The sequence below is a fragment of the Coenobita brevimanus genome, chromosome 115 (genome assembly GCF_032717465.1).
Source record: "Coenobita brevimanus isolate Jiangsu-jjx chromosome 115, ASM3271746v2, whole genome shotgun sequence".
Classification (NCBI taxonomy): Eukaryota; Metazoa; Arthropoda; class Malacostraca; order Decapoda; family Coenobitidae; genus Coenobita; species Coenobita brevimanus.
Genome location: NC_137068.1, coordinates 3,293,653 through 3,310,000, shown reverse-complemented (window position 1 = coordinate 3,310,000; position 16,348 = coordinate 3,293,653). Strand labels below are relative to the sequence as shown.

The 16,348-nt window shown below is 41.1% G+C and overlaps 2 protein-coding genes across 2 annotated transcripts in view; one reads left to right on the top strand and one right to left on the bottom strand.

The window, feature by feature from the left end:
* Positions 1-730, bottom strand: part of LOC145418642 (cysteine sulfinic acid decarboxylase-like) — a 12,399-nt gene extending 11,669 nt beyond the window's left edge. The window contains exon 1 of the mRNA XM_080287004.1: positions 587-730. Coding sequence (XP_080143130.1) covers positions 587-730 — 144 coding nt within the window. The remainder of the gene's footprint in view (positions 1-586) is intronic.
* Positions 731-7,541: 6,811 nt separating this feature from the next.
* Positions 7,542-15,328, top strand: LOC145418582 (protein odr-4 homolog). The gene is made up of 8 exons (XM_080286948.1): positions 7,542-7,744; positions 10,829-11,008; positions 11,326-11,528; positions 11,757-11,934; positions 12,368-12,658; positions 13,414-13,570; positions 14,266-14,403; positions 15,018-15,328. Exons 1-8 carry the CDS (start codon positions 7,649-7,651, stop codon positions 15,197-15,199), a joined length of 1,425 nt encoding a protein of 474 aa, XP_080143074.1. The 5' UTR covers positions 7,542-7,648; the 3' UTR covers positions 15,200-15,328.
* Positions 15,329-16,348: the final 1,020 nt, after the last annotated feature.

Genomic DNA, 16,348 nt, shown 5'->3' with positions numbered 1-16,348 from the left:
GGGTCTGTCCTCCTCTCTTCCCATTTCTCATCATCATCCACTCACTTGATGTAGTGCTGCCTACTTCTTTCACTTTATCATTCTTTTTCTGTGTCTGTCCTTCTCTCTTCCTATTTCTCCTCATCATCCACTCACCTGATGTAGTGCTGCCTACTTCTTCCTTCACCTTTATCATCCTTTTTCTGTGTCTACCCTCCTCTCTTCCTATTTCTCACCATCATCCACTCACTTGATGTAGTGCTGCCTACTTCTTCCTTCACCTTTGTCATTCTTTTTCTGTGTCTGCCCTCCTCTCTTCCTATTTCTCCCATCTTTCCTGTCACTTTTTATTACCCTTCTTTCCTTTTCAGGTGGCTTTACTTTGAGTGACAAACCAAATAGTTTCCTGTAAGCCAAGAAACCATTTACAACGCTGGGTGGTAACCGTATAATCAAATCATACGTGCTCCTTACGTGTGAGCAAGTGGGTTGGTGGAGGGTTAGTGCCCCTCCCCGTAAAACAACTAACTACAAACGGCCACCCCTTACGGGATTATGGCATCTGGCTATAGATGGATAGATAGATAGATAGAAAAAATAGACTAACCTTCAACTCCTCTGGGTGCATAAACTCGATGACCTTTTTAGAAGGGTCGATGCCCGTGACGAGCTGCTCCCTCTTCACGATCTCCAGCACCTTCTCCAGCAGTCTCCCTTGCGTCTCTCTCACTCCTTCGCTTCCACTAGACATCCTGCGCTTATTTTCAAAGTTAAAATTCCCGCTAAGTAATTGTCGAGTAGTGAGGACGCTTTTCTGACTTACTTTTTCCTTTCTCACACCCTCAGTACCACTTGATATCCAGCGTTTCACTTCAAAATTCCCGCCAAGAGAGGTTTGTGTACTTCGGATGCTCGCTTGATCTCGCGCATGCGCAGTGGAGAGGAGGGCCGCGTGGGCGAGTCTTATGGCGCCTAAATTCTTGACTGAACGTTCGAATTTTTTAACTTTAACACTCGTACTGACAAAATAACGCAACATAACTCGTTTTTCTTTATAATATACTTAGCATACGAGTGTGTGGTGCATGTGGTGGTCGTTGTTAAGGGAAGGGTAGTGATAGGTGCGTAATTTTTTTAGTAGAAGAGATAGGGTGGAAGAAGAGGATGGTGATGGAAGTGGAGTTGAGTTAGGGGTGGTGATGGCGTGGTGATAAAGATATACGAGGTGGTGAAGGGATATTTAAAAAGCAGAAGATGCAAAGCAGAGACAAGGATGACAGCAGAAAGGAGGAAGTAGGTTTTAAGAAGCAGAGTTGTGGAGGTAGATGCAGTAGTGGAGTAGTGACAGTGAGAGCAGTGGTAGTGGAGGTGGTGGTACAGGAAGAGGTGGTAGCAGAGGTAGAGATGAAGGTAGGAGTGTTGGTAAAGTGGTGGTGGATATGGGAGTGGTAGTAATAATAGTAGTAGTAGTAGAAGAAGTAGTAGTAGTAGAGGTGGTAGTGGTCGTTGTTTTAGAGATAGGAATGATAGTAGTAGCAGTAGTAGTAGTAGGGTTAGTGGTGGGAGAAAGAGTGTATGCTGACGTGCTCTACCCCACGCTGTGACTGTCACCGCACTGTGTCAGCATGTTGTGGCACTCCCTCCACCCCCTCTCTCCCTCCCTCCCTCCCTCCCTCAGTGTCTACCCTCCCTCCCTCCCTCAATATCTGCCCTCCATCTCTCCCTCCCTCCCTCCCTCCCTCCTCAGTGACAATGTAGCCTTGGACATACCCCGGCCGATACCAGTGACGTAATCCACACACACACACACACACACACACACACACACACACACACACCTCCCAAGTCACTTAAGCTATTGTTTTCTATTTATACCCATCTATCTATATCTATCTAACCACGGATCTATTTATCTATCTGTCACCCTGTCCACACACACACACACACACACACACACACACACACACACACACACACACACACACACACACACACACACACACACACACACACACACACACACACACACACACACACACACACACACACACACACACACACACACACACACACACACACACACACACTGACTGAGGATGTTTTAATGTTTATGGATCTGAAGTCTCAGGGTGTGTTGCTGACGAGGAGCCTACACGTGGAATGATGCAGTTGCGGCATCCATCCAAGAGCCAAATCTCATATTTCCTTGTACCTCGCCGTGAGAAGGACGCGGTTCCGACCAGGCGAGGAGCTGTCTACCACAAGGGGGGGCCGGACCCTGTGTGGTGTATATACGGTACTGTACCTGTAAGACGGCCCCACAGAAGGAGTTACGTATCTTTCTTTTATGCAAGGAAGAAGGAACCAAAGGCCAGGAGTCCCCCAATTGTTCACTCCAAGAAAAATAAAACATGATCACATAGAGCCAAATTCAAGATCCGTTCATTTGTCGTCATATCTCAGACGTTGCCGGTGATCGCTACCTCTGGCCAAATTCGCTGACAAGACTGTTTTCTGTGTGCTGACAAATGCTTAACTTAGCGTAGTCATGGCGTTGGGCTGCAAGGGAAACTCACTTACCTCTCACCTGTCTCCCTCTGTCTGTATTTCCTGCTGCCTATGATCTCCAGTCTTTCAAACGCAGTGTGTCCAGGCATCTCAAAATGATCGGAGCTTGAATTTGGCTCTCTATTGTATTTTGTTTTTCTCTTGGAGGGAACTGTTACTGCGGGCTCATGGCCTTTGGTTCCTTCTTTCTCGCATTAAAAAAAAAAAAAAAAAAAATGATATCAGGAGAGACAGAACCACCAGATTCCGAGAGCGTACCACAACTCTCTCCCAATAAATTATCCAGTACTAGCATGACGTCTTTAGGAATTACCAGAACTTCTGATGGGATTTCTACGGTCCCACGTCTCACACACAGAATAGGTATGCAGTTGTTAAGTTTGGGGCTTTGAATGTTAGTTTCAAGGGCGCGCCTCCTGTATTTTTTGTTTTGAGCCCTAGATTTTATGTGTTTTAGTATTACGTAGGATTCTGAACCCCGGACTCACGGTGCCTTTGCCATTCTTTGGGGTTTGAATTCTAGGCGCGGAGTGCTTTGGCCATGTTTACGTTTTGAACCGCAGTCTCTTGGTGCATCTGTCATAGTTTGTGTTTTGAGCCTCATATTAAAGGTCTCGTTGCCATGCTTTAGTTTAGAACTCTAGATTTAGAATGTATTTGCCTAGTGCCCATTTTCTGACCTCTAGCCACGATTCCTCGCCCTCTTAGTTATTGGGCAAGGGGAGTATGGCTAACCTCTTCCTCCCACGTACTGTACTTCAATTTTGGGCATTGGGGCGTCTTTCGTTCCATCCTGGGTGTTAGTTTATGTCAGATTTTGCCGGCATGTCTCGGTTCCTAAAGCTGTTGCACCAGATGTGATTTATACTCAGATTTTTAGCTCCTGTTGCCCTCCATACCGTGTCTGTCTGTTTTTACCAATGGCTCAGAGTGTGATGTTAGCGTTGGATTTGGCGATGTCTTCCCTGATCTTAGCTGCGGCGCCCTACCCTCCTCAGCGTCAATGTTTACTGTTGAGCTGTCCACAACTCTGATGTCTGTCCAGCTTATCCTTTCCCATGAGACAAATGGCATTACTGTTTTTACCCATTGCACGATAACTTTCTCTACCTGTCAACCTTTTTCTTCTCCCCACCATTTGATGTGAAATAGCTTTTGAAAAGTGCCTCCTCGTGGGTTGTCATGCTTAAAGAGTTTCATTTTGCTAGGTGCCAGGCCACGTTGGACTGCAGGGAAATGAATGTGCAGGTGAGGCAGCACTGGAAGCAGCTACCCTCAATGCCTCTGTCACACCTCTCCGTTACGGAGATTACTTTCCTGTGATTAAGGCTTCCTCCCTGACCTACAGGCATCATGTATGGGACACACTTCCTTTTCCAAATAAGCTATGGGAGGTGACAGCGGTAATTTATCCATGGACCTATACAGCCACGCCCCGTCACTGGGAAGTTTCTGTGTCTCGCCTACGGGTTGGTCTTACACACCTGACCCCTCACTGTGAAGACTGCCTGGTCCTGTTGCCTGGCACGTCTTGCTTGTGTTCCACTGTGGGTGTGGGTATTGCCTGTCGTCGTGCTTCTTCAAGTTTAGGGCCGGAGATGGGGCTTACCTTCTTCCCTTAGGCCATGGAGAGGAGGCGTGTGTGATGGGTGGAGCCACCTTCCCGTTTATTGAAGAATCAGGCTTCTTCAATCAGCTTTAGTTTTTATGCAGTCTTCATTGTAGTTGTTTTATGCATAGTTTTATGTGACCTTGACGTTTTTATATTGCTTTTAATGTTATATGACCATTTATATTCATTTTGTTTATTATATTGCCCTGTATATATGTATATACACATACATAGGAATATGCTACCGCAGCCCATCGACAACACAGGAAGAGGAAGCAACCCTACATAGAAAAATTGAAACAATTTGTAGAAGGTACAATCTGGTTATAATATGTGGTGACTTTAACCACAGTTCAATCGACTGGGAGTTATTAAGTGCGGGAAGTGAATACAGTTATGGATAATTTCTTGATACAGAATGTGAAAGAACCAACACGAGGAGACAATATCTTGGACCTGGTGTTAAGTTCTGATCCTTCATTAGTAGATAATGTAAAGATGAGAGCACCCCTTGCATCAAGTGATCATAATGTTGTCTGTTTTGATATAATTATTGATTGTAGGAGAAACATTTGGAAGAAGCAGATTCTTGACTACAGAAATACAAAGGTTAGGAAGATGAGGGAGGAGTTTTCTAAAATTGATTGGAAAAAAGAATTCATGGGTAAGACAACATCCGAAATGTGGACAATTTTTAGGAATGAATATGACAGGTTAGTTAAGTTGTATGTACCTGTAAAGCAGTATGATGAAAGACTAAGGAAGCCCTTAAGGTGGAATAGGGATATAGCGAGGGCTAGACGAAACAACCTTAAATGGTGGGCGCAGTATAAGGAGACCAGTCACTTCCAAGATTTTTTGAGATATAAGGGAGCGATGAACAAATTAAGAAGAATGATTAGAAAATCTAAGAAGAAATTTGAAGAAAAACTAGCCAGGGACGTAAAACAGGATCCCAAAGCATATTACAGATATGCCAAAAGCAAAATGAGTGTGAGAGAAAATGTGGAACCACTGGATGACAGGAATGGCGTTGTTGTATAGGACGACAAGACAATGGCAAATATGTTGAATGAGTATTTTGCAACAGTGATTAAACAGGAAACTCTTAATAATATACCTAACCCTAGACAAGTGTGTGGAAAACAGAGGTTGGAAGAAGTGAATTTATCGGCTGAGGAAGTACTTAGGAAGGTGGAAGCTTTGAACCCAGAGAAAGCACCTGGTAATGACAATATTCACCCAGCAGTGTTGAAGAAAATGAGAGGGACAGTAGCGCAACCCCTCAGCTATATATTCAAGAGGAGCTTAGAAGAAGGAGATGTGCCTGAGGATGGAGAGAAGCAAATGTAACGCCAATTTTTAATAAAAAGGATCAAGGAAGATGGTATCTAATTATAGACCAGTGAGCTTAACATCGCAAGTTAGTAAATGAATGGAATCAATCATTAGAGATGTAATATTGAAACATCTCCAAGTGAGTAATCTAATAAAGAAGTCCCAGCATGGTTTCTTGCCAGGAAAGTCATGTTTAACAAATCTTCTTACATTTTTAGAACAGTTTACGTCATATGTTGATACTGGTTTTCCAGTGGATGTGGTCTATTTAGACTTTACAAGCGTTTGATAAAGTTCTGCACTAAAGACTTCTTTAAAAAAAAATAAGGCTCATGGAATTAGAGTGAAAGTTAGTAGATGGATCAGATCTTGGCTAAAGTTAAGGAAACAACGAGTGGTAAATAGAGGACAGAAATTGGAAAGGAGCGATGTGAAAAGTGGTGTTCCACAAGGATCGGTATTAGGTCCACCTCTATTTGTTGTATACATCAGTGACATTGACATGGATACTACTAATCAGGTGCTTAAATTTGCTGATGACATCAAAATTTTTGGTATGACATCAACATTACAGGAAATTTGTTCTGTGCAGGATGACTTGGATAAAACGTACCAGTGGTCTAAAGAATGGTAGATGCTGTTCAATGTGGATAAATGTAAATGTCTACACTTTGGACAAGGGAATATAAATCATACGTATATATTAGGACAGGAAATTGCAAGTGAGGATTATGAGCAAGACCTAGGAGTGACAATTCATAGATCACTGAGTCAGAGTACCCAGGTAGCCAAGCTAGTGGCCAAGGCTAACCAAATTGTGGGAAATATCAAGAGAACAATAGACAACAGGAATATAACCAATATCGTACGCTTATATAAGTCTCTGGTAAGGCCGCAGGCTTGGAGACCTTACAACCAGAAAGATGTAAATAATAGAAAAGGTGCAAAGAAGAATGACAAGAATGATAGACAGTATAAAGGAGGATCCCTATGAGATTATATTGAAGAAGACTGGATTGATATCACTGGAGATAAGGAGACTACGAAGTGACCTAATTGAAGTTTTTAAGATAATGAAAGGTTTAGAAGGATTAAAGAAAGAAGACTTCTTCATTATGGACCATGGGATAACAAGAGGGAACCCGCTCAAGATTTTCAAACAAAGACCACGACTTAATGTGAGGAAATTCTGCTTTTCAAGTAGAGTGGTGGACGAGTGGAATAATCTGACAAGCGAAGCAGTAATGGCTGATACAGTGAACAGTTTTAAGGCCAAAATTGACCCACTAATTAGGCAAGTAAGGGGGCTATAGATGAGCCAGCGCAGGCTTATTGCCCCGATCCTGAACCGACCACCTCATCGAGACAAGCTTTGGGGTGGCCTTGGTAAGCTAAATGGTAAACTACATACATTGTCCTTGTTCTGTTTTATTCTCATTGTACGGCGATGACCTCCAGTTACAATCGCATGATATTTTTTGATGTAATTAATCAATCACTTAGCTCTAAAATCTTTTATTCTTTCACATGGGTGTACTGATTAATTGGAATCAATCTCTTTCGTTTCAGAAAAATAATCAAAGTATATTTTAGCCCAGCGTAGACGACGGCAGAAGTGAAAGTTGGGTCTACTGTTTTTATATCACTCCTCGGCAGTGAACGGCAGAGGAACCTGCAGTATTCTATCATTTAAACACTTATTTATAAAATATGCATGGAGGAGCAGCAGCCTTATACCAGCATATCCTTTTTCTTGAAAGATAAGATTAATAGTGAATTGAGACCCAATAATCTTTTTAGATTAGAATAGCCCACCCTGATGATAGATCATTGTAGCGTTTTCTGTCAAAGTAAAATATCTAGTTAGTTATATATAAATCAGTACTGCTTTTTTAATAGAATAGTTTTGCCACTATGCACCGAAAATTATGTATATGCTTTCTTTTTATTCCTGAAATGAATCGTAAAGGACATATGAAGATAATATTTTGACGTGCGAGTCTGAAGTTTGTGAATGCACATTGTTTTGGTCAGCTCCGAACAGCTGGCGACGTCGTCACTAATTTCTCCAAAGTTCTGGCGACTATATATGGATAAAATCTACTCACTGCAGATTTGTCGTGAAGATTTGAGTACGTCTGAGGCAAGAAGATGGGCAGAACAGTGATAGCTGACGATACACTGCAAGATAAGCTCACTGCCTTAGCGAAAGCTGGCAGGTTTCAGATTGGTTTACTGATAGGACAAGTGAGTGATTTTTCTGAATATTCTTCAAAGATAAATTAATGAGAACTTACATGATTTTAGTGCATGCCAGAAGTAACAATCGTTGGGAATAGATAGGATAAATTTTCAATCGATATCATTTAAGCCTAATTTTCTTGTATTTTTTCGTCGTGTATTCTCGATTTTTTTTTTTTTCTTCCCTTATTGTTTTACTGAGTTTTTAGTATCTTTCTGCCTGCATGTATTTTATCCTGTTATAAATGTTGCATTGATTACTGAAACCCATCTGAACCTAACCAAACGGTGTAACTTTAGATACTTGTTTTTTCCAGATTTTGGTAGGAATAACCGTGAGCATCCAGGAACAGTAGTACTCTGACAGTTTGGGGTAAAATTGAAGTTTACAGCTGCTGTCTTAGTAATGGATCTTTTCTTTTTTTCTACCAGATATTTATTGTAAACTTTTGTTATTGTATACCTATATTATGTTTGGAAGAAGAACTATTGGTGGTTCAGTCACAGGCCCTTGACAGGGTTGGGAAGGCTTTTTGTCACTTCATCCGTATGTGTGAACAGGGGGGTTTGCGGAGGGTTAGTGCCTCTCCCTGTAAAACAATTAATTGGGAGACAAATGCCCACTTCTTATGGGATTATGACCTCTGGCTGTAGATAGAGTGAGATAGGTATTTTATATGTGCATTTATCGTCCTCATTAGCTCCACACCTCCCTCTGTTGTTTAAAATTTTGTAATCCATATGGCTAAGTGTACATTGCTTAGGAGTTCTGTTTTGTATTTCCAGTAATATATGAACCAAGTAGCTCTGTATGATATTTCAACAGAAAATTTAGTATGTAACTAAAGTATTCAAATATTTAAATGTTATGTGATGTATACTGTATCTGTCTATCTGTCTGTCTATTGCCCAATGCCTTAATCCCGCAAGGCGCAGCCACAAATAAATCGCCTCCATGCTGCCCTATCCCCCGCCATTTCACTGCCCTCCCCCCTGGCACACACACCCCTCTCTCATATAGCCTACCTGTCCACTCCTTCCCTCCATCTCATCCTTAGTCACCCCCTCCATTTCACTCACATACACTCTCCACATTAGTCTCTCATTCTCCATCCTCTCCACATATCCAAAGCACCTCAAGGTATTTTTTTGGGGTAGGGAGAGGGGGGGGGTTCATTAGGTGTTGACCAGATGGCCACAACCCTGTAGACATAAACTATTGATTATTTTTTCATATGAACTGATAGAGAAACTGCACGTAAAGTAAATCACAGATCAGTAATTAACCCCCAGAATCTTTAAGTCCCCAGAGATGAGAGTTTTTTTTAAAGAGCAAAGAAAATGTTGGATTAAAAAAACGACAAAATATGGTTGCTGTGATGGATGACCAAGTTTGTATGATGAATGACCAAGTGTGACAGGAATGAAGCCTATAAGAAAGGATATGTAAGCCAGTTTGCATCATCATCATCATCATCATCATCCAGACCTCCTTTCCCACCTTAGGGCAGGGTGAGGAGTAGCAGTGTCCAGACAGCCCAAATTTGCCCAATCCAGTGGACCACACTTCCATTCACTCATCATTCAAGCTCCCAGAATCCTGGCTGTATCTGATTTGCCAAAAACATTCATCATGTATTGTGGCTTCACATAAACATGTCCAATAGATCTAGAAATCTATTAAACTGTCTAAGCCAGCCTTTTCATTTATAGAAGGATAAAAATGAGAAAGGCTAGAAATCCAAGCCAGACATTTAATATATGAATACCAATATAAACAATAAAAATAATGGAAATCTGAATTAACTTTTTTGAGTATCTTGTAATTTAACTCCCTGAAGCTTGGGATGTCTCTTTTATGTATATTTCTTTCTTTTTACTATACTCTTAGGAGTACACTGAGGTGGTTTGGACATGTGGAGAGGATGGAGAATGAAAGACTGACTAAGAGGGTGTATGTAGGTGAGGTGGAGGGAGGGAGAGGGAGGGGTAGACCGAGGATGAGGTGGAGGGATGGAGTTGAGAGGTATATGAGGGAGGGGGGGGTGAGTTGGGGGGAGGGGAGTCAAATGGTGGGTGACAGAGTGACCTGGAGGCGTTTTGTCTGCAGCCACCCTTTGCGGGATTAGGGCGTCGGGCTATAGATAGATATAGATAGATACTATACTCTTTCTACTGTAACTTGGCCAAAAATTGCCCTGTCTCCATCTTGAATGCTGAGTTGTAACAGAAGATTGCCATAACACTAGAATATGATGCCAGTCACGAAAAAGTGCTATGTCAGGATATACTGTAGTGCCACTCTGTTGTCTTTTTCTACCACTAAGCTATATGAAATAAGCAGCAAAAGGAGGAAGATGTGAGCCAAGTTAGAGTAAAAAGAGCATAGTAAAGACAGTATTATTGACCTTTTTTTGAGTTACTGTCTGATGGTGTAGTGGATTAAGGCATTCCAACCAGCTGTGGCTCATAAGTGTTTAAATCCATGGGGTGTTTGAAGTTTATTATTAAAACACTGCTCGGGGAAGAGTGACCAGTTACCATTGCCTCAAAAGTCAGGGGTAATTAGCCTAGCCCAGGGCCCATATACCGGTACCATACTTCTCATGTGTCAGTAAGGAATTTAATGAAAGCTAATAGATGGATAAATAGGTGTAGTGGCATGTATCCTTTTCCCAAACAAGTTTTAAAAATTTAAGAATACAAGGGATCATAACATCATTGTGAAAGATAGATAAATTTGTAGTAACATGTGTCCTTTTCCCAGACAAGTTTTTAATTATTTCAGAAAAGAATGTGTCAATATTGTGAAACATAGATAAATACCCGTAGATTTTAACATGCGTTCTTTTCTCAGACAAGCTCTAAATAATTTCTTGTTTTTTTCCCTGACAAGTTTTAATTAATTTCAGAATGCAAAGGAATTTGACATCACGGTGAAACATAGATAGATAGATAATAACATGTGTTCCTTTCTCTGACAAGTTTTAAATAGTTTCAGAATGCAGAGGAATGTGACATCATAGTAAAACACAAATAGCTAGATATTAGCATGTATTCTTTTCCCTGACAAGGTTTTAATAATTTCAGAATACTAAGGAACGTGACATCATCGTCCACCTGGCTCCGACCCCGGTGCCAGATGAGGGAGATCTGAGCTCTGAGGATGAGGAGTCTATACCAGATACAAAAACTGATCAAGGAAAATCAAAGTATCCTGAATCTATTCCTAAAATAGTTGATGGTATTGTTGCCCAGCATGCTAGACAGGTGAGAGAGATTGTTTTATTGTTATCACAGCATCTTACTAAATAGTATTGAGACAGTTCTCTTATGGTCATCCCTTGTCAGAGGTTCCCAGGAAGAAAGAGTGCTTTGGAAGTGCCAATGCCTTGCATCTTCCAGGGAACCTACCTAGGCTGCAAGGAATGGCCATGACAAAACTGCCTCCAGGTTACTTTGGCAGACGATTTACTATAAAACTAGCCATTTACTGGTATGTGAATTTTACATGGACAGCTTTGTATGTGTAATGTTGTGCAGTTCTTTTCATTTACTTACGAGTCAAAATATGCTGTAACTTACAGGTTGTGCGTATGCTGCCAGGAGGACTGGACATTATTGGAGTGTATGTGGTGACACCCCAGTCAGATTTCACAGCCTCTGTGAGTCAGTCAAAGCTTCGCTCTGTACTGGGAGGTGTTCACAAGACTGCTTCAAGAATTTTATTAGATACTTCTGAGCTTAAAAGTGAAAAAGTTATTCTACATGTGTGCACACAGTCATTCAAGTAAGTACTTTGACTACATATCCAGGATTCACGGAGTTTTTTGTCATGAAATATCATTAAGCATGTTTTACTTTTTCCTGAATACAGTATGTATTGTTGTTAAGTAATGATCGTAAGTTGCTTTTGTGAATTCCATAAGTTTGTATTTTGCTGTCAAATTAGTACTGTCTTGAGTGGGTGATCATTGATTTAATTGTAGTAATCTCTTGATACATCATATTTCCTTAGGATATTATGCAAAACCCAGGATGTCTTCCCAAGTGAAGTCAGCGCCCAGGCCAACGCTGACCTCAAGTTTCAGCGTGGTGGCATCAGGTGGCAGCAGCTTAGTTATTCTTACAATGTTAATTTGAACTTCTGGTTGCCAAAGGAGAAATCAGCTCACTCCCTTTACAAAACTATACTCGTAAGTCATTTATTGCAGGTGTTCTGAAGTGCTGTACCTGTACAGGTATAACCCTTGTCTTAAATATCTGGACTGAATAGCCTAGCTCAGATCCTCTGTACTCCTGATGGGGAAGTACAGGATTGGATGATGGATATTATATGGATGGATGGTATGGTATGTCAGGAGTATGGAAAAATTTGCTTTATTGAATTCCTTTCATAGCACTTTCAGTAACTTTATCCTCAGCTTCCAGATAACATTGTTTGAGAAGTGTGTTACTTTTTTCTTTTTTTTTTTAACCCAATGAGTCTTCTTTCTTGGTAAGTGCCCTATACAGTAGTTGAAAAACTCAGAGTCGCTATTCCTGGTAAATACTGTGGTGTCTTATTATCCAGACTTTAACTTATCCCCCAACAGACATAAGAATATAATGTCAAAAATTACTCCACAGACACTCCTAAAACCTTGGGCAAAGAGCGTCACAGAGAGTCTGATCCTCATCGACTCAGAGCTTCCAGATGATGACGACGCATTAGACTCAAGTGCGGCGGAGGATAAGCCATCAAAGAAGAAAGGTGGAGGCCGAGGGGTGATGGATATTGCTCCTCCAAAGGTGTTTACAGCGGAAGTTTTAGACTCCTGTGCTCCCCTGCCCACGACTCTAGCCAGTGGGGTTAGCGAGAGTGCTGGGTGTGTTCGCCTCACAGGATGTCTGGCTGGGCTTGCTTTTGTTCATTCCAAGGTAAGTTTTTTTTATATGAGCACTATTGAAAATTAAACTGTTTATCTATCTATCTATAACCCGACGCCCTAATCCCGCAAAGGGTGGCTGCAGACAAAACGCCTCCAAGTCGCTCTGTCATCCATCATTTGACTACCCTCCCCACAACTCACTCCCCCTTCCCTTATATACCTCTCAACTCCATCCCTCCACCTCATCCTCAGTCTACAAACATATTAAAAATGGGTATCCGGCATCAGACTTTTATTTGACACATATTCTAAGTTTTGTTAAATGATAGTTGGGCAACTGTTCCATTAAAAGATTTTTTTTTTTTAACCTTTTCTAGAAACTTTATCACTATGGCCACAGGCTCCTCTGGATGTAAAGGTGGTGGACTGCAAAAAATCAGCTACATCAGCTGGATGCTTCCAGAAACATATTTTCAAGGTTATGTTGGTTTGTTTTGTGAGAGTGATTTGCATGAGGTTAATGTGTTGTGGTGGTGATAGCAGGCTGAATTGAAACACAATTCTGGTGGACTGCAAGTTTCAGTTGCCCTTCCTCTTCAGTCCACTCTTCTTTGGGGAGATAGGGAAGTAGTTGGGGGATGTTTGTATAATCAGGCAATTGAGCGTCCTGGTTATATTGTGTCACCACATGAAGGCATTCCTCCCCAGCAGTCACTTACACCATAATAAGAATGTGATGTAAGGGATTGCATTACAGTCTAGACACCTCACTTTCTGTAATACATCCGCTGTTTTCTGCTGCAGGCCACGGTGGGTGAAGGTCGAAGTGCGGTAATAACTGACTTGGTGCGGTCAGTGGTTGGAAGGTGGGAGATGCACTGTGATTCACTGGTAGAGGAGCCACCATCAAACATTGTGGGACCCATCATACATGAACCTCCCAGGAGAGTCTTCCTTGAAGGTATTTGTAGCTCTTTATGCTGATGGTTTGTGTATTCTTTTGTATGAACTGTAGCCACAACTTTTTAATTTACTTGTACTGCAGTTATTGTGAACACATTTGCTATTATGATTGTCCATAGTCTCCTGCATCTCATGGGACGACGTAGGGTTGGATGATGAATGAATGAATGAATGATTTTTGTCAGTATTACAGTGTGTACTTGGTCATAGGTTGAACCCCACTGACCAGGTCTCTGGACCAAGTGAAGGTGAAAAGAGTACAGCAGTTGGATAGGAGAGAGAGAGAGGTTAGAACTTGAATTCTTTATTTTCTCTAACGTTTCAAGCTACACAGAGCCCATCTTCAGAGAAGCTGGGTTTTGTATTGCCCAAAATTTTAGAGAAAATAAAAAGAAGTCAGGCTTCAAGCCACATCTCTCTCCCACCCAGCGTTTCTACTTTTCATAACGTTCTACTCTGTTTTTTATTTATTTATTTGTTTTAACGCAAGAAAGAAGAAACCAAAGGCCAGAAGCCCATAAGATTGTTCCCTCCAAGAAAAAACAAAATATAACAGAGAGCCAGATTCAAGATCTGTTCATTTCGAGATGCCTGGTCACACCGCGTTTGAAAGACTGGAGGTCATAGCCAGTAGGAAATACAGAGAGAGGGAGACAGTTCCAGAGTTGACCTGTTGCATGATTGACTTTCTAGGTGGGGGTCTGCCTGTGAGTCTGTGTGATTACCTCTTCCCTGGAGACACCCCTGCCGATGCCTGTCAGTCTGCCAAGGAGCTACTGGGACTCAGGATACGTAAGGAGCATGTGGATGAGTCTCTGGAAACTCTGGCGGGTGAGATAGAATGATTTATAGATGTTTCTGTACTTTGTTACTCTCACTGGCACACTTTTTATATACACTTATGACATTTTTAGCCAAGGGATGTGGAAGAATGATAAGTGATACAAATTCTTTGGACCAGTTTGAGTCACCCACCTTCTAGTGCATGGTAATTCCTGCTTAGATAACATAGATTTATTTTTTATTTTCTGTGTAGCTGTTGGTTTAAGTCTATGCTGTGCGCACTCTATGAAGTCTGTAAAAAGGGAGGGTGGGTTGAGGCTTAGGAATGGATGGCTGGAAAAGTGTACGGAGACACAATCAGAGTAGTGTTTTATATACAGCATCATACATTGGGGTATGATGGGTGGAAGGAAGCTTACTTTGCTTATGGCTGCATTTTCATTAGATTTATGGACCCTGAGAAGATTTTCAAAAAAATGCTCCAAATCTCGCCCCATTGTTAGGTGGGAAAAGAAGTTTGGATGATGATGATGATGATAATGAATGACAGTGATGTTGGTAATGATTATGATTTGTAGGTCTCCTCATCCAATACAGCCATGGGAAATTGGGTTAGTGTTCTCATGAATGCCTTTAACTTTCTACTCCCAATTTCTCTACAGATGCTTCAGATGTCATGGAATACAACAAAGACGCAGATGACTCCTCAGCCCCGCTCGCAACTCACAGTCATGGGCGAGAGGCTGTGTGTTCCCCTGTGTACATCCTCATAGGAGTTGCTGTGGCTCTGGTGGGAGTTGGCTTGTCATATATCACACTACAGGGGTCCAAAGCAATGACCTAAATTGCTGTGTTAGTGGCCTCGGTATATTTTTTACAATATTATTTTTATTACCAGGCCTTTGGTTCCTTCTTCTTTTGCATAAAAAGAAAATTAACCCTTTCAGTACGGTAATGTCTTTTATAGTTTATTCTTGCCACTTCCAGATGATTTTATTTAGTTTAGGATAGACCTCTTGTAGTGAAGGCTACTAAAGACTCCTGAGTTTGAAAGTCTCCCTGAAGCTGCTTGAAATGGATAGATGGTACCAACAAAATGATAAATAATAATAATAGTAATAACAGTAACATGCATACATCCATCCTTCATCCAATTCTGTGTTACCCCATAAGGAGCGTAGGAGCCTAGGGCTAGGCAAGTTGGTCCTGACATTTAAGATGAGAGTGACCAGCCTCACTCATCCCATGTGGCATTATGTGAGCAATAAACCCCAACCACCCCTTGGATATAAACCTACACAGGCTCAGTCCAGTTGGAGTGCCATAATTACCCACTAAACCACCAGGTGCCATAATATGGTTATATGGTTACCACCCAACATAGTAAATGGTTTCCTGGTGAACAAGAAGCCATTTGGCTTGTCACTCAGTACTGTAATAATAACAATAATAATGATAATAATAATCTTGTCTTTAGGTTCTGAAAAGCACCAGTCCTTCCAATAAGGAATTCATTACCACTCGAGTATGTACTGTAATTGGAAGTATGCAGCTAGAATGAAGTGGTTAACCTTTTGACTTAAGGACTCCTCTCAACTGAAGGAAATCATCTACTGTTATCCTTATCATGATTTCAAGAAGTGATACGATAAAATAATTATACAATACGATATGATACAATAAAATACAATACAATAATGGTACAGTACGATATGATATGCTACAATACGAAACGATAATGATACAATACGATATGATATGATACAGTACGATATGATGCAATACAATACGATACAGATACATGCACAAGTAACAAACTAAGAATTATTTAAGAGTTTTTGAAGTCTTTGCTAGGATATCACAGTTGAAAAAATTCTTGATGGTGTTAGCTTAAATGAAATACTTGAGTTCACCAATAGCCACAAAAGGGCTAAAGTTAATCAAATACAACACACCTATTAAATTAACAGTACCATGAGGCTGCTTTAGATAC

Excerpts from the sequence above, each read along its gene's own strand:
- LOC145418582 (XM_080286948.1), top strand. The coding sequence starts at position 7,649 with ATGGGCAGAACAGTGATAGCTGACGATACACTGCAAGATAAGCTCACT. Across the intron at positions 7,745-10,828 it reads TTGGTTTACTGATAGGACAA|AATACTAAGGAACGTGACAT; the intron begins GTGAGTGATTTT and ends TAATAATTTCAG. Across the intron at positions 11,529-11,756 it reads GTGTGCACACAGTCATTCAA|GATATTATGCAAAACCCAGG; the intron begins GTAAGTACTTTG and ends ATATTTCCTTAG.